The sequence below is a fragment of the Microtus pennsylvanicus genome, chromosome 21 (assembly GCF_037038515.1).
Source record: "Microtus pennsylvanicus isolate mMicPen1 chromosome 21, mMicPen1.hap1, whole genome shotgun sequence".
Taxonomy (NCBI): Eukaryota; Metazoa; Chordata; class Mammalia; order Rodentia; family Cricetidae; genus Microtus; species Microtus pennsylvanicus.
In genome coordinates, this window is record NC_134599.1 from 26,282,552 (window position 1) to 26,298,919 (window position 16,368).

General features: G+C 43.1%; 1 protein-coding gene across 3 annotated transcripts in view; it reads right to left on the reverse strand.

Moving 5' to 3' along the window:
- Nucleotides 1–204: 204 nt before the first annotated feature.
- Nucleotides 205–16,368, reverse strand: part of Fez2 (fasciculation and elongation protein zeta 2) — a 38,583-nt gene continuing 22,419 nt past the window's right edge. Inside the window, exons 6-9 of one of the 3 annotated variants that reach the window (XM_075955219.1) lie at nt 8,472–8,552; nt 6,325–6,400; nt 3,371–3,436; nt 205–1,023 (exon numbers count right to left, since the gene is read on the reverse strand). In XM_075955219.1, coding sequence (XP_075811334.1) covers nt 1,007–1,023; nt 3,371–3,436; nt 6,325–6,400; nt 8,472–8,552 — 240 coding nt within the window. In that variant the 3' untranslated portion in view covers nt 205–1,006. The remainder of the gene's footprint in view (nt 1,024–3,370; nt 3,437–6,324; nt 6,401–8,471; nt 8,553–16,368) is intronic. The other 2 variants (XM_075955220.1, XR_012908713.1) reach the window with 2 other exon arrangements.

A 16,368-nucleotide genomic window follows, 5' to 3' on the forward strand; every position in this document is an offset into this window, starting at 1 on the left:
TCTTAAGTACACTTGCTTTCTTTTGGGGAGGGAGCTGCCCAGCACAATAGGCTGTCACTGCACAGTGGTGTATATGACCTAGAAAGGTCCTTCCCCACTTGGCCTTCTAGCCAATCAGAACCTCCCCCGCACATGCTTTAGTGGTGAAGTCTACATGAAGTTCAAGCATCAGCACTGTGAGAACAGAAAACAAGAACTCAAGACTCTTAAGTATGTATTATTTTATTAAATATCATTGACTTGATTGAAACTGGCAAAAGTGTTCATGATTAGTGTTGTAGCCGTGAGCAGTTTTTTTTTCTAGAAAAGCACACAGGTGTAAAGAAAACTGAACACAGCCATGAGAACAGGCAGTACCATAGTAGCTCCTTAAGCACCTTAGAGGGCATGGACGCCTTTCAAAATACACTTCTTCACGGACACACAACACCCAGGTCATAATGATTCCAGACGGCATCCTAATGGCTCACACGTCAACAATGGTGCAATAGGCAGAAGTTACAAACTTAGTTTCCAGCAGTGCAGGTGACGGCATTCTGCGTCACACCAGTCCACGGTCGGTCTGTCTCTGGGCAATACTGGCAGGTAATAGAAGATGCGCTAAACACTCAACACTGATCTCACCATGACTGGAGAACAACTGTGGTTGGCTCTCCCAGTGCTTGAATGCAGTTCTTCAGTGCAGTTCAGATGGAGGAAGTCAAGCGTTAGCAGCCACACTGAATTAAGGGAATGGATAATGGCGTGCCCAGTTCCTAGCTCTCTCCTCCACTCTGCTCACTTAGGAACCATCTCCAGAATTCGAGAGTGCCATAGCTCGCTCTCGGTGCTATAATATGACGGATTGTGAAGTTGTGATCTAGTAACACTGAATTGCAAATCCAAGTTGAAGTGTGCTGGGTCTCCAGAAGCAGCAGGGACTCACAACTGCCACCTTCCAGAGTGACACTGCAGGAAATCAAGCCTGGAGTCCACAGAAGGGGACGCGCTCCCACGTGATGCTGCTCTATGTAGGACACAGAACTGCAACAGAGAAAAGAAACAGGTAGAAATGTATCTTCTCCACACACCTGGACTAAATGCATGAAATCTTACATACATTCTATATGTGTATGTAAAGCACCACAGTGTAATGAAGACTAAACACTAATGCAATCTGTATTAGCATTTTTAAGACTTTAGAGGGCTACCACCAACAATCAGAAGTTCTCTAAGACATTAACTAGAATTTTCCAGAAATGAGACACCTAAAGGCCATGTCTCTTGGGGTACCATATGAGATGTAAGCCCATCACTCCAGCCCCAAGTCCTGTAACAGCGCAGGCCCCTGGAGAAGTCAAAGAAGGGTGTGAGTCAGCTGTAGGCAGGAACAGTGGCAGCCATACGGTGGCCTAGGTCTTGGGTACTGTGACTGACGTCAACAGTGGCTGCTAGGTGGTAATTGTGAGAAGTTGCATTTGGCCAGCAGCACTCATTCCATCATAGGCCAAATGGGGTCACTTCACCTTCTTTTCCTTCTCACCTTGGCATTAAAACTAAGGAGGTATATTTACACAGCCAAGCCAGAGGCATCTGTTAGGACTGTAGGAAGGCCAGCTAAGCCAGGAGAAGGAGCACCATTCTCCATGGTGAGCAACAGCCCCTCCCACGGAGGGTCCTAGTACTGGTTCCCAGGAAGAGCAACAGTTGACAGGCTGGGTGGAAAAGAGCATTTTATTACCAACAAGCCCATAATGGCAGCTCCCCCAACCCCTGAACACTTCTACATTCTGTTCCCTCTTTCATGCTCTAGACTACAGCATCACTGCTGGAGTCTGAGTGCTGGCTGCTTTTCAACCCAGTCTTCACAGCAGGAAACAGACAGCGCAACCCATGCAGAGAGCAGCTCACGAGAAGCAGGCACAGCACAAGCAGACACGGTTCAAAGACAGCCAGTGGCCTGGGTGGAGGGGCAGGCAGGAATAGGGGACACCGCCTCCCCAAGTGGGAGGACAAGATTTACAGTAATGGTCCTAGGTTTTCAAAGTAAAAGCAAACCTCCCTTTCCACAGCCCTGTTCCCCAGGCCATCCCATCCTTCAGAAGCCATCACTGTTTGGCCACCCTGGCCGTGCCCTGTAGACCCACTGGTTTGGAAGTCTGAGCCATGTTCTTTATGTTCGTCTCATTCCTGTTTCACTTCTAGGACAAACCTCAGGGCCATCCAGCCTTCATACCAATGCTAGCACAACACAAAAGTAAACAAGGATGTCAGGTAAAGAATAATAATAATAATAATTAGTTTAATAGCGAGAAAAGGCCGTCCATCAGAAAAAAAGGCCGTTGACTCCGCCCTTTCCACCTGTTTAACCCGCTGGCAAGTGGCCAGCTGCTGTGTTACCTGTTAGGTCTATACATTCTGCATCACAGTCTGCATCATCCACTGCGAGCCCCTACTGCTGAATTAAAGCCCATCGGAGATAGTAAATGTCTCGGAGGTCACAACACTTTTATCTCCTTCTAACTGGTGGGGGAGGAAGTCAAGGTGCGCAGCAGAGAAAGGGCCTCTCCACGTTCAGTCGGCTACAAGATGTGGATTTCGTGCCGCTGTCAAACCTGGCCCAGTGAACCCGCTGCACAGCTGAGTGAGCGCTCTGGTCCTACAGCTGAGGAGGTGCTGTTAACATTCTGCTCTTTTCTCAGCAAATGAGGCCCGTATCTTCTGGCTCCTTATCCCTCCACAATACCCACCGCCCGTACGATCCAGATCATGTGCTCTAATATTTACAGCCCACGGATCACCGGTGAGGAATCTCAACTCTCTTCCCTTCTGTACATGAGACTCTGGTCTGTTCTTTGCTCCCCTGGCACTGCCCACAGTTTTTCCTCCACCATCAACCCTGGCAAATCTGCCCTCCCTTTTCTATCATCCTCAAGGTAACAGAGACACCCAAGTCTCCCAGGACCAACGTGTCCATACCTCAGAAACAGTGAACATGTCTTTGAATTATTTTACACATTTATTCATTTTTTTAAGGCAGGGTCTCACTATATACCCCTTGGCTGCCTGGAACTCTCTATGTAGACCAGGCTGGCCCCAAACTCAAGAGATCCACCTTCCTCTGTCTCCCACATCCTGAGATTAAAGGTGTGTGCACCACACCCAGAGTGCAATGCCTTTTAATTCTCTCTTACTTCCTCCTCCAATAAGTGTTCACTGCTCAGCTGTGGGAATCCTTTCCAGCCCAGGATCTCAAGTAGAAGCTACATTTTGTACCCTATATGTTACCGTCACCCATCTGCCGTCACTGAACATTAACAGCTGTGAGCGCATTTTATCTGCCGACAATCACAGCTCCTCAGCCATTGCTCCTCACCGTCATAAAACCCACCTTTCAGGATATAGTCGGTTAACAGGCTTGGAACTTTCTCACTGTCCTCCTTCATGGCATGCAGAACTGCAAAATAAGAAAAGACAGTGGCAATAACTTAAGGTTCGGATCAAAAATCATGTTTAATTTTAAAGTTATAGCCTTAGTCCTAATGAATGACATGGTGTAACCGATTCACAAATTCTGCGTAGATTCTTTTCTAGATGGAGAATACAGGGAAGGCTCGGTGAAGAAGTGAAACTCATTCCCTGGGTTAATGTTCCCAAGCACTGGAGGCAGGAAAGGCGCTGGGCTGTTTCCAGAGCATCTGCTTTGTTCTAAGGGATGCTGGGGAGTGAAGGACAGTCTATTGTGTGCTGATGAGCCCGAGCCCTCAGAGCTCCTCAGAACTGGAGGGCCTCCTAGAGAAAGGGGAGACAGCTGTGCTCTCCAAACAATACGCTAGTCAGACTGAGTGAAAACATCCGAAAAGCAAATGAAGAAGGCCTAAGAGGTAACTCGGCATCTGCTGGGCTCTGAACACCTTCTCTGCTAGGGAAGAAGATGAGGAAACGTGTGTGTGTGTGTGTGTGCATGTGTGTGTGTGCATGTGTGTGTGTGTGTGTGTGTGTGTGTGTGTATGTGTGTGCATGTGTGTGTGTGTGTCCACTCAGCCACTGGGCATCAGGATTTCGGTCTTCCTTTTTAATCAAAACCACCTAGGTAGAGACAAATTCAAATTCACAATTCTTCCTTCCCAGTTAATTTTTTCCCTGGACATATGAAAAGACTACATGGTAGAACTGTCAAATCAGCCATCTGGGGTTTTTAACCCTGGCTCTGCCACTTACTCTGAGTAAGGACTTCACTAGCCTGTGGACCAGGCTCCACATCTGTAACCTATGAGGATCCAGGTCCTCACTGCAGGCAGAGAACATACACAGTGACTCATGTTAACCAGCAGGAGCACAACTATTGTAGCTCTCATGACTATTATCATCATGCCTATGAAGGCCACAGATCCGTAGATGGCTCTTCTTCTGTGGTACCCTAATGTCTTCACCAGAGAAATGCTGTCACATCGTCATCACAGCTCTCTGAGAGTGGACTTAATCCGTCACCCAAAGATGCCCGGACATTCTACAAATTGTATCCATCCAGCAAAGCACCAGCTAAGAATCATTTAAGATCGTCCCAGGGAACCAACATTCTAGGCAATTGCAATGACTTTGGTCTCGTTCCTGAGCTGAGGTCTTCAGGCTCAATAAATCTTGTTTTCTGAGCAGTATTTATGCTCCCTTCTTTAGACAACTGTCAGGTTCAGCATTTCTGCTTTCAATGAGGTTTAAACGTTTTTTAACGTTTCTATAAAATCACATTCTAGAAGCCAGTGTCATTCTGAGTGGAGCTGCCCAGGAATTAAAAGAGTCAGCCCTGTAATTAACTGTCTTATGTGGTCTTGGGCACCCAGATTTGCAAGCTCTTGCTGAAAACGAGAGGTCTACCCACCCAGCTGAGCTCCGGCTTCCTTTAGACTGACTAGCATCACCTGATTTATCTATATCTAAATATAAGACTTTTTATGTACTGCTCACCATGGAAAAGAGTAAACAACTGAGGTCAGCAGGCAGTCGAGTGGCTAAAAGGGAGCGGCTTGTCCCCTCAGGCCTCCCATCCATCCATGTGTCACATCAGTACCCACCAGCACGTGACATTTTCATTTCCTTCTTGTAAGCAATTATCATAAAATTTACAATTAGAAGTAAGCTACTTTAACAAATATAATCCTTGATATTTTGTTTGTCTTGAGACAGGGTCTCACTCTGTAGCCCAGGGTGGCTAAATCCCATGATCTCATGGCAATCCTGCTGCCTCAGCCCCCTCAGTGCTAGATTACACATGTGAGCCACCTTGGCCAGACAGAGCTCGATCCCTTCACTTTCTTCTTCTTCTTTTTTAATGAGATTTGGACAGTGACTGCTTGACTGTGTGGGTGCGTGGGGGGGTGTCTTGCTTACATGTCTATCTGTGTATTGTGTATGTGTCTGGCACCTGTGGAGGCCAGAAAGGGGCACCAGATTCCCTGGAACTGGAGTTACAGGCAGTTGTGAGTTGCCTCAGGATGCTGGGAATTGAACCCAGGTCCTCTGGAAGAGTAGCCACTGCTCTTAACCACTGAGCCACCTCTCCAGCCCAAGCCAAGCTGACTGTGACTTATCCCAAATCATATATTATTTATTTGCTCTCGGGTAAGCTGAGAAAATATTTTTAATCCTAATTTCCTAATGTTACCAAGAAAGAAAAAGTGACTTCCAAGAATATCTGTGAAAATAGAAGTGATCAGGTTTCTTTGGCCCTTTTTGACTACTCCAAAACATACTTAACACTACGTCTACTTAGTAATCTCACAAACAGTCTTAAAATGTACCACCACACACAGGTGGAATACCTGTGTCTGCTTTGCCCATTAACATATCGAAAGTACTAGAAGAGAGTGCGGCACACAGCAGAGCCTGGCGATGCCTGCTGAGTGAAGGCATGTTCTAAGTCTCACTGTGGACTCTCCCTACAACTAAAACCTCTGGTATTCTGTTCACAAGAGTCTGGGTGTTTACCCTAAAATCTCTAGGTCTCCCCTATTCAGACACTAAGTCACATAAGACCCAAAAAGCATTTAATTTGTGGACAGACATGTCCTCATGTAAGATGATGGAGATTCAAGACACATGTTTCTATTTAAAAAAAAAAAACAAAAACAAAAATAAAAAAAAAAACCTTAGCTCACAGATAATTAAAAAACTAAGGGGAAAAAAATCAAACCATGAAGACTAGAGTCAGCACTGTATTTGATATTCTATTTATTTCTCTCTCATAAGAATCTATCATACACCAACCTACACTGACAAACAAAAATAAAACCTGAAAATAAAAAGCAAGAGTCAAACGAGTAAGCATTTAAATTTGTCTTTGCTTACTTTTTGTTAATATCTGAAGATCCTCGACAGACGGTGGGCCATTCTTTTTCTCGTAAGGGATGACTGTCGTCAAATACTGCCGAGTTAAAAGGGGAAAGAAAAGCGAAAAGCACCATTTAGGCCTGAATGAATTTACCTTCAAAACAATGCAGTTCCTAGAAGGCCTACTCTCTAACACGAAGGAGAGCTGGTCTGGAAAGGAGCCGGGCACAGGCAGCATCCCCAAGTCTGACTTTCAGCTGAGGTTCATTTTCCTCCCTAGTTCTCCCTGCTGTGAGGAAGCCTCGCATTACAATAAACTTCCAACTGTTCAGCCACTAACCATTCCTCGGGACTAGGGCTGAGGACAACTGGCTTTATTTGCTCAATTTTTTTAAGTGGAATCTTATTAGCATTCTCCTTGCACAATTTTTAACAGTTTCAAAACAGTAATTAAGCTAACAGCATAGCTTACCAATATTATACAACTGATCATTTCTGGCAGTCAACTCATTCCCTCTCAGAGCACTCTGACTCCGGCTGAAAGCAACAGTCCACACGAATAACATGACAATGTTTCAAAACACAAACCAGCTTCTCTTAGACATGAATAACAAAGACTCACTTCCCCGAACAATTACTAAAATGGATAATTAATATTTAAAGGACTGTAAAGTATGCATAAATGATTTTAGATATTAGAGATGAGAAAAGTGAGACAGAATGGCCTAAAAAGCAAATAAATAATAAAAATTATCTCCAAATTTGTGACAGATTGCCCTGCCCGTTCGCTCCGCTAAAGGCTCACTATTAACACATTTGTGTCCAAAAAGAAAGAGAAAATCTCATGAGAGCATGTTCTAGAAGTAACTGTCTGGAATCTTCTAGTCTGCAGTTCAGGACGGTTCGCAAACGCTTGCTTAGAAAGTTAGTGTCCTGGCCAGTCCTTGAGTTTCTCTAAATTTGCCCTCCATGTTCATTCTCAATTCCAGCTCTGTTCCTAATCCCCATGGACTGTGTGACTCTATAAATAAAATAACTGAGCCTGAGGTCCAGTAAAAATGAGCTGTTCCACTTCTTAAACCCGCAGTGTCCCACAGCCTTTCGGAACCAGACTTCTCCAGGTGAGGCTCGACTGTACAGCCAAGTATGTTTCTTTATAAAAGTGCCCATAAAAGACAGGAATGTGCCCGCCTAAGATTTCAGTCATGGCATGCATCAAGCAATTTGAAGAAGCATCAGGGATCTATGCTGAGGCTGTGGGCCCACCTCCTCAGTCAGGTCAGTTTGGAAGCTGTTTTTCCTTCTTGCAGGGAGGTGAGTGGTAACTAATAGAAACTGGAATTCCATCACCCCATGGAGCCTGTCTATCCGCTGTGAATGTCAGAGTAAGCCTGACCTCTTCCCTCCGGAGTGACACACAAAATCCTTCTGTAGAACCACTAGGCATTGGGTTCTTCTGATAATTTGCCTACATGTTACATTATCCAAGACCTAGCCTACAAGAGTGTCTTCCTTCAAATGGAATTCCCAAAGGCTGAAAGATAATTTCGAACATAGTCACCAATATATACATTTTCCTGATTGCGACCCTTCTTTGAGTTATGCAGAACTGTACATATAAACCAAATCACTTCACATCTGACTGCACAGCTCACAGCATACAATTCTGATACATGCTACCTTGTTCCTCACTTGGCCAACAGCTGAGCTGGCTCACTATACAATATGCCCAATTTCAGATGAAAGAGGTAAATACCATTCTCTGAATATTTTTTACCTGACTCTATACCAGCCTCTAGCCACATTCTCCTTAATTCTTTCCTGGGTTTTTAGGAGGAGAGTACCATGTTTCAGTTCAGTTGTCTTCGCAACCGGCCCTTTCTGCACAGGCCATCCGTTATGTCAGTATATTAATATCTATTTGTTAAAGGCGGGCATGAGAAATGGGGCCCTGAAACCTGCTTAAGAATGCAATTAGTCTGTTGTCCAGTCTAAATGCTTTTTCCCCGGAGGGGGATTCCATTCATTATCGGGACTACAGATATAATGAACCTGCGCTTCTCTCCTTTAAGCGACAGTCTTAATACATTAGTAAAAGTGCCAAGTTTCAGGGCCCTCACAGAAAAGGAAAGGGCAGAAAGAGGAAAATAAGGATAACAGAGCACCTGTTTCTCTCCACCCGAGTTTCCAAAGGTGTGGCGGAGGCCATTCTGAATGACATTTGAGATCCCTTCCATGCTGAAGCGCTAAAGGCAGCAGTATATGGCCCAGGAAGAAAAGGACAGAGAAAGAAGTTCAGAGATTTTAGTAGAATGTCCCATCATGACCTTCTGTGCCCAGCAGTCAAGCAGTTAGAAAATGCCACAATTACTCATTCTCATAAAGCGGACAAAAATCATGCTGTTCAGAACCCGCCTGTGTGAGTTCAATGCAAAAATAACCGTTGGCAGGCCGTCATACCACGGAGAGCCGTCCTGGTGTAGCTAATAGATTTGTTCCGAGTTGTTAGAAACGTCAGCTGCACACACATTTTATTAAAAAGTTTACCACACAATTTTTGAGATACCTTTTGATTCTGTTTACCTACATTTTATCGAAAGACTGACAACTTGATTCTGAGGTGAAGTTCGTGTTAGGGGACGATGACCCTACGGCTGGCAGATGAGCGTGCTGCCACTCAGAGAGCCGACTGCTCCCGCTTGCTCTCAGGCACCTGCCATTGCCTTGCTGCTGAAAATGTGAATTGGAAGACGCCATGTGCTTCCTGGGGAGCAGAATGGATCCCATTTTACCAGAGGAGCCCCCCAAAACTGTTGTAAAGACTACTCTGTTTTGAGAAAACAGTTTCAGCTCATTTCTCCCGGCAACTGCCAAGACTTCCTAGAATTCACTGCACTCAGATGAGATTTCTTTTCCTTTCTCTGACTTATCTTGGTTTGTCACCAGCCTGCACAGCAGCATGCATGGCAGAAAGGGGTCACTGGTACCTGTCTAACAGCTGAGTCAAGGGCAGCAGAGATTCCTTCAGCATGACTAACAAAGGGAAAGGCTCCTGAAAAGGAAGCTGGAGTCTGACTCACCGGATAGTGCCTTTCCCTGGAATTTCAGGGGGAAAGTTGAGCCTGTAAACACTGAAGGAATGAACTTAAAGACATTTTTCCAGGTCCCAAGGAAACCACAGCACTTGTCTCTGCTCTCATGAAATGTATACAATAGTTTAAGGATCTCAAATTGTGGCCCAGGTACAATGTAAGAGATCACTGAAATTCTCCTAGAGGTACATGAACTCAAACATCCTATATGATCAAGACATGACTTGTCTTAATTACTGCTGTACAGTCACCACGCACAGTCAGCTTTCATAAAGTTTCCTCCCAGTATGTCACATACTCTGGCCATATACAGCTCTCCAGTTCACTCAATCTGTCTCAGCTTACAGTGTGATACTCCAGAGGACAGACAGAATGCAGAAGCAGAGCTAAGACCCATGCCCTTCAGTTACGCCGCACATCAACAAGACTGACAAAAACAAACTCCAATGACATTTTTCTAGCCAGAAGCTTTGAAGTTATAGTCTGTGAAAACGTAACCATTTATATAGGAATTAATCATTTAACTTTGGTACTTTGAATGAATTAATCTTTCATTAGTTTTAATTTTTAATACAGTAAATATTGATCAATTCAATATGTATGAAATAAGGCCCTCTGAGGCCCTCGATAAATATTAAGAGTATAAAGAAATCCTGATTAACAAAGAAAAGTACAGAGAGAGCTGCCCCGCAAGGAGGCAGCTGCGTACCTCTGGCCCAGCCACACCAGTCAAGGGCACCACTGGAACTCTGAAGACACAGCCTTCCTTCGCTACCACCCTCCTGCCCCACCTTTTCCAGATCCATCTCCGCACACAGTTTTATGTTGGCGAAAATCAGTTATCTGAACAAAATATTTCCATGGCTCCTCACTCTGCTGAGAATGTAACTTTTTGTTTGTTTGTTTGTTTTTGGTGGATTTTCAAAACAGGGCTTCTCTGTGTAACAGCTTTGGCTGTCCTGGAACTTGAGTTTTAGACCAGTAAACCAGGCTGACCTCAAACTCCCGCAGATCCACCTGCCCCTGCCTGCCGAGTGCTGAGATTAAAGGCGTGTGCCACCACACCTGGCTATACATTACTTTTGATGGAAGAGATTTTTTTTTAACAAGAAAATCCTACAAACAACTAGTTTTGCAGATTCTTCACACACTACATTGCAATATGTTCCCTGTTTTTAAAAACAGTTTATTCAAAGAGATGACATCAGAGGTTCCAGAGTCAGCAACAAAAACGATGGGAAATGATTTTCAAGTAAACAAGTCAGCTCATTATTTAAGCACTCTACAAAATAAATTCCCTTGGAAAGGCACTCGAAAGAATGTCCGCTTTCAGTCGGCATTACCTGGCTCCGTTTTCTATGGAAACGCTAAAGCCAGATAAGAACTCAGAAAATCTCAAGCTGGACAAAGGAGCTAGAACTCACATACAGGAAAACTAAGGTTCCTTTCTCCATTTGGAGAGAGAGTACAGTCCAAATTCATTAGCTTTATTCTCCCAGTCAAAACCTACCTAGGATCACTGAAGGAAAAGGAAAAAAAAAAAAGGTTGATACACATTCTTAAGATGCACATGCAATTTCAGATTTCCTTTTTAAATACACAAATAAGAACACCACCGGATTATTTCAATTACAAGAAAGTGAAGAATGGTGTTCACACCATCAGAACTGTAGCCTGGCTTAAAAGAAGTAAAAGTGCAACCATGGGGAAGGAAAGCAAGCTAGAAAACACAAAGCCACCTGCTGATACGAGCAAAAAAAGCTGAATTCAAGTTTGCAAAAAAAAGCTGAAGTTCAAGTTTCTCAATAAAACCTCTGCCCTGCCTGGGTCGGCAGACAGACAAGAGCACCCAGTCCCCAGCACTCCCCAGCCAATGCCAAGCCAGAGCAGCAACGTGGCAGACGGCAAGACTACCGCACCTGGCACCGCTGCAAAAAAGAAAAACAATCATCTAAATAAACTGTCAACGAGATTCGAGGGATGAAGGGATGTGTGTCTGTATCTGTGTGTGTATGTCTGTATCTGTGTGTGTGTGTGTGTGTGTGTGTGTGTGTGTGTGTGAGAGAGAGAGAGAGAGAGAGAGAGAAAGAGAGAGAAAGAGAGAGAAAGAGAGAGAATACAACATAGAACCCAATTAACAGAGGTGACTGAGAGCTGAGCATTCTAGCTCCTATGAACACTGGCCAAATGCGTGCAAATTTTTACATGAATCTAGGAGTCACATGCCAGTCTGGAATCAGAAAAAAAAATGTAATGCCAGCTTGGGCAGAAAAAGGTCAAACTCAAAATCAGAACTCCCAGCTCTGCCACCATGTGGTGAGAGCGCTGTTACTATCCTACAGAGGCCTGCATCTTCACCATGAGGACGGTCAAGAGACACGATTTGATGACTTCTGAATTAAAAATTCTATGAATACATGAATTACCTCAACCAAAAGATACATTATTTTTAAGAAGGTGAATCAAATGAAAGCTACACACACAGGGGCATGCACACACAAACCGGCAGTCAGACAACCAAAGTGCCATGCGAGGCAGTAAGCGCTCCAGAGTGGCAGCAGACACATGGTCTACTTCCAAGTCTTTGTTTCCTTAGGAGGAAATGACTGTGTTCTCAAGAGAGAGACTAGGTGGGCCTGGGTCATGGGGGGTTCTTGTAAAATTATCTACCACACTTCAGAGACCCTAACACTAGCAGCCATCAAGAACAACCCGGAGACCAGAAGCAATAGTAGGAGGTTATGGTGCTAAAACGGACCAGGGGCAAAAATTCTTTCTACATCTGAATATTATAAGTAAAAGAAGGAGCGTGAGGAGTGGGCAGAGTGAGTTTCTCTGCTCACTATTTCTCAAAGTGAAGAACCACAGACATGTCAAGGCACTGCCACTAAGTCTCGAGCCAATGAATACTGAATGACAGGAACAATGCTAGAGACTTGTTACACTTTAATTAAAATGATTCATTAAGATGAATTAAAATATTAAGAGTGGAAGGAGCCAATCTTCCATCCCCCCTTCCATTAAATCTACCATTCCCACTTAGGAAGCAGAAGATCCAAAGGGCCCAGCACAGAAGCAAAACATTGGGCAGGTTCTGGTTCTAAGGCATCTCCCGCTGCATCTTTAGGAAGGAGTTAATAATTCCACAAAATGCCATGCTTGGAATGGAATGTTTTGCATGAACCCATATATAGGCAGGAAGTTGATTAAGCATTACAGTATTTGCCTTATTGTTGCCCTTGCTACAGACAAAAATACCAAAGCCACGGAGCAAGGTCAGGGGAAGGAAGAGGTTATCTGACGTAGAACACAGAGCCTTCACTAACTCAGAATATCCAGTTGCCTCGTACATTTCCTTTTCTGAAGAGGGTACGAATTAAAGAGTCTCAAATTCATTCTCTTGAAACTTTCTTCAGACAAAACCAGGAGCAGCACAGTATATAACATTTAGAACTTTAAAAAAATATATAAATTCTAAAAGACAAAGAAAGAAGGCAAGAGCTCTGAGCCCACATACAACCTGCCTGGGTAGCTCAAAGGAAGGAAATGCAAGCCATTCCTGACTCTTACCTCTAGAGAGCTCTGCATACCCTCTAGAAACTGTCCTCCCCCTTTAGATCATGCTTTACTTCCTCTCTCCATTCATGCTGCTTCTGTGAGCTAAGGCCTCTGTAGAGCTAACATTTGCTTATTCAAGATATGGCAATAAGAATATTGTTAATATCATTCTAGGATAGATGTGCAGATTAAAATGAAATAATCCATGGAAAGAATTGAGCGATGTGCTTGGAAAAGGCATACCATTAATCAAAAAAGTCTGGACTCTATTCACTTAAAGGGGGACTAGAATAAGAGTCATCACTCCCAACAGAAATCATGACACCCTTCTACATCTGTTGAGATCAGCAAGACCGCATTAAGTTGTCCGATTATAAACAAGATGGCGACTGGGAAATACTGGACTCCTACTGCAGGTTGTAGCAGAAAGGACAGGAGACCACGGGAAGAAAAGACCTACAGCAAGATCTAGAAATCAGCTAGAACCCTGAAGGTCTTTCTGAATAAAAAAAGAGAATTTGGAAACTTTCTGCACACTCAAAAGCAACAAGAACCAGACACGGTATTAGAGTGTATTTGTTATTTTCTATAATCCTTAGTATCAACTCTTCCTATGCAGAGCATCTCATCAGTTCAACTAACTTCACAAACAAAAGAGGACGACAACAATAACAACGACAAAACAACATCCAACACGGGAAAAAGCAGATCTAGGAAGAGGCCAGGAGACTCAGTTATTTCTGCCTGCATAACTGCTCTATGACTTGTCAGAACCAATCAGAACAGGTCTCTAACTAGCAAAGGCAGCTTTCAAACTTACAGTATCAAAGCTGTGTCAGAAAAACAGTTCAGAAAAAAAATAAGGAAAGTTTTTATTTATTTATTATTTCCTTACTCTCATCTGCGCTTCCTCCCTTAATATTCTTATATTCGGGGAGTTGGAAAGAAACAGAATTACTATTCCCCACAAGTCATCAGCTTTAAGTTCTAATTTACTCAGTAGTAGTTTCGGTTTTTAGCAAAATAAAGTTCTTGAAATTAAGGAGAAAACATTAGAAAGGTCTAAAATACAAATGAAATTATATTCAGTTAACAGATACTATTTAAAAAGTAAAAGCTTGGATGGGCGGGGTGGCACACCTTAAATCCCAGCATTTGGGAGGCAAAGGCAGGAGCATCTCAGTGATTTAAGACCAGCCTATTCTGTATAGCCAGCTACAGGGCAGCCAGGACTAGAAAGACTCGATCTCAACACACACCCCAAAAAAATGTAAAAGTATTTTTTGATACTTTAAGAAAGTCAAATAATTTCAATGTGAATTATAAAATTTATAAGAGAATTCTACCAAAATTTACTTTCAAAAACCCTTATATCCAAGTTTGAAAACATGAATTATTCCAAAGCAGGTAACTACTTACTATTGTTTGGAATATTAAACTCCTATTTGTAAGTTCACTCTCAGAAAGCTGTGACATGGAGGTTTTCAAAATTAAAATTAAATGGAATAATGGAAAATGTTATAACACTTTGTATTTGAAGAACCTTTCGAACATTTATGTAATCTGAGTTATATGGAAACTAAATTATTATCAAACACTTCAAAGCCTCTAAAAAGAGTAAAATAATTAACCTTGGCACTTTTCTAAATTCTCTGCTGGTTTATGGATCAGTATAGAGTAAGAATGTAGTGTCTTTAACAAACCGCCTTCTAAACTCCTTTCTGTCTACCTGTCAATCAGTGCAGCTCTGAGACAAACTGGTCAAAGTATAGAAGGGAAGTGTGAGCAGAGTGCTCAGCCCAACCCGAGCCTTGGGGCCACTGTGGAACTGTAAGAACAGAGGTTAGGGAACAGTGTCTTCTGGACACCGCAGAACCAGTGCGCTCATGAACTCTCGCAGCTGAGGATGCCTGCAGAGGCCCTGCACTAGATGAAGCGGGTCAGCATTCTACTGTCGAGCAGGTGGAGCTCACAAGCCCCATAACCAACTGAGAAGCCACTGACAGCTGATAGCTTCAAACCAGTTTTCTTTAAGGGTATAGATGGCTCCTGGTAGGTGGACCAATAGCGGATGGCCTCACACCCGTCATCACAAATTGGGTTATAGGGGCTGGAGAGATGGCTCAGTGGTTAAGAACATTGCCTGCTCTTCCAAAGGTTCTGAGTTCAATTCCCAGCAACCACATGGTGGCTCACAACCATCTGTAATGAGGTCTGGTGCCCTCTTCTGGCCTTCAGGCATACACGCAGAAAGAATATTATATACATAATAAATAAATAAAAAACAAATTGGATTATAAAAAGGGGGGAAGATACCAAATTAACAGGGGTCAGGAGGTGGATTATAGGTCTAAGGTAACAAGTAGAATGTTGGATGAATATGATCACAACATTGTATTCATATACAAAATTCTCAAAGAATTAGTAAAAATACTTTTACTAAAATGGAAATATTAATTCACTAGACAATACTATCTTTCAGAAAATAAATGTTACCATATAAAAGAGTTCATAGTTTTGCTTTATCAAAAATAATAAATATTATATATCCAAGTTTTCCCTATGCCACAATAACCTTCCTTGTTGCTAATACTAATATTTAGGAAATAAACTTTGCAATAAAGTGAAGTACAGAGCCAGGAGTACAGCTCAGCTGTACAGCCTTTGCGGGCATGTGTGAGGCCCTAAGCTCAATCCGAAGGGAGGGAGGAAGAGAGGGAGGGAGGGAGGGAGGGAGGGAGAGAGAGAGAGAGAGAGAGAGAGAGAGAGAGAGAGAGAGAGAGAGAATGAGGGATAATAGGAGGGAGGGAAAGAGAAAAGTGAAAAAAAAACAAAAGAATACTGTCAATTATGAGCAACGAATGACTGATGAAAATGTATTAATAACTGTCTGCATTTGAGGATGCAAAGTAAATTTGTCCTTTCATGGAGAACTGTTTAAAAGGAAAGGATCAGTCAGCACCTTCTCCACTCATTTTCTGCTAAATCGTCTTCTAACACGATGTGGAAAAACACTGTGCCCTGGTGGCACCCAACATTTTTATCCCTTTCAGGTATTCCCAAACTAGAAACAACTAATCTACCTGCCAGTCCCTTTGTTTAGCTACTGGCTCAGACACACATAGAATCATGGTCTATTGTTGGGTCAGGAGCCTGTGAGGCCTGAAGACAGGTTGGTCAGTGCATGGCCACCTTGTAGGCTAAACTCAGGCTACTGAAGAGGGGCCAAACAACAAACTCTTAGGATAGAATATGGCGATATTTTATACAAATTATATACTGTGATATTTCTTTCTATTTAAATCCAAATTGAGTTTATATTTTCCCTTTAATTAAAAAAAGATTGACTTTTATGTGTATGAGTATCTTGCCTGCATGTATATATGTGTACTACAAGTATATACTGCTCTTG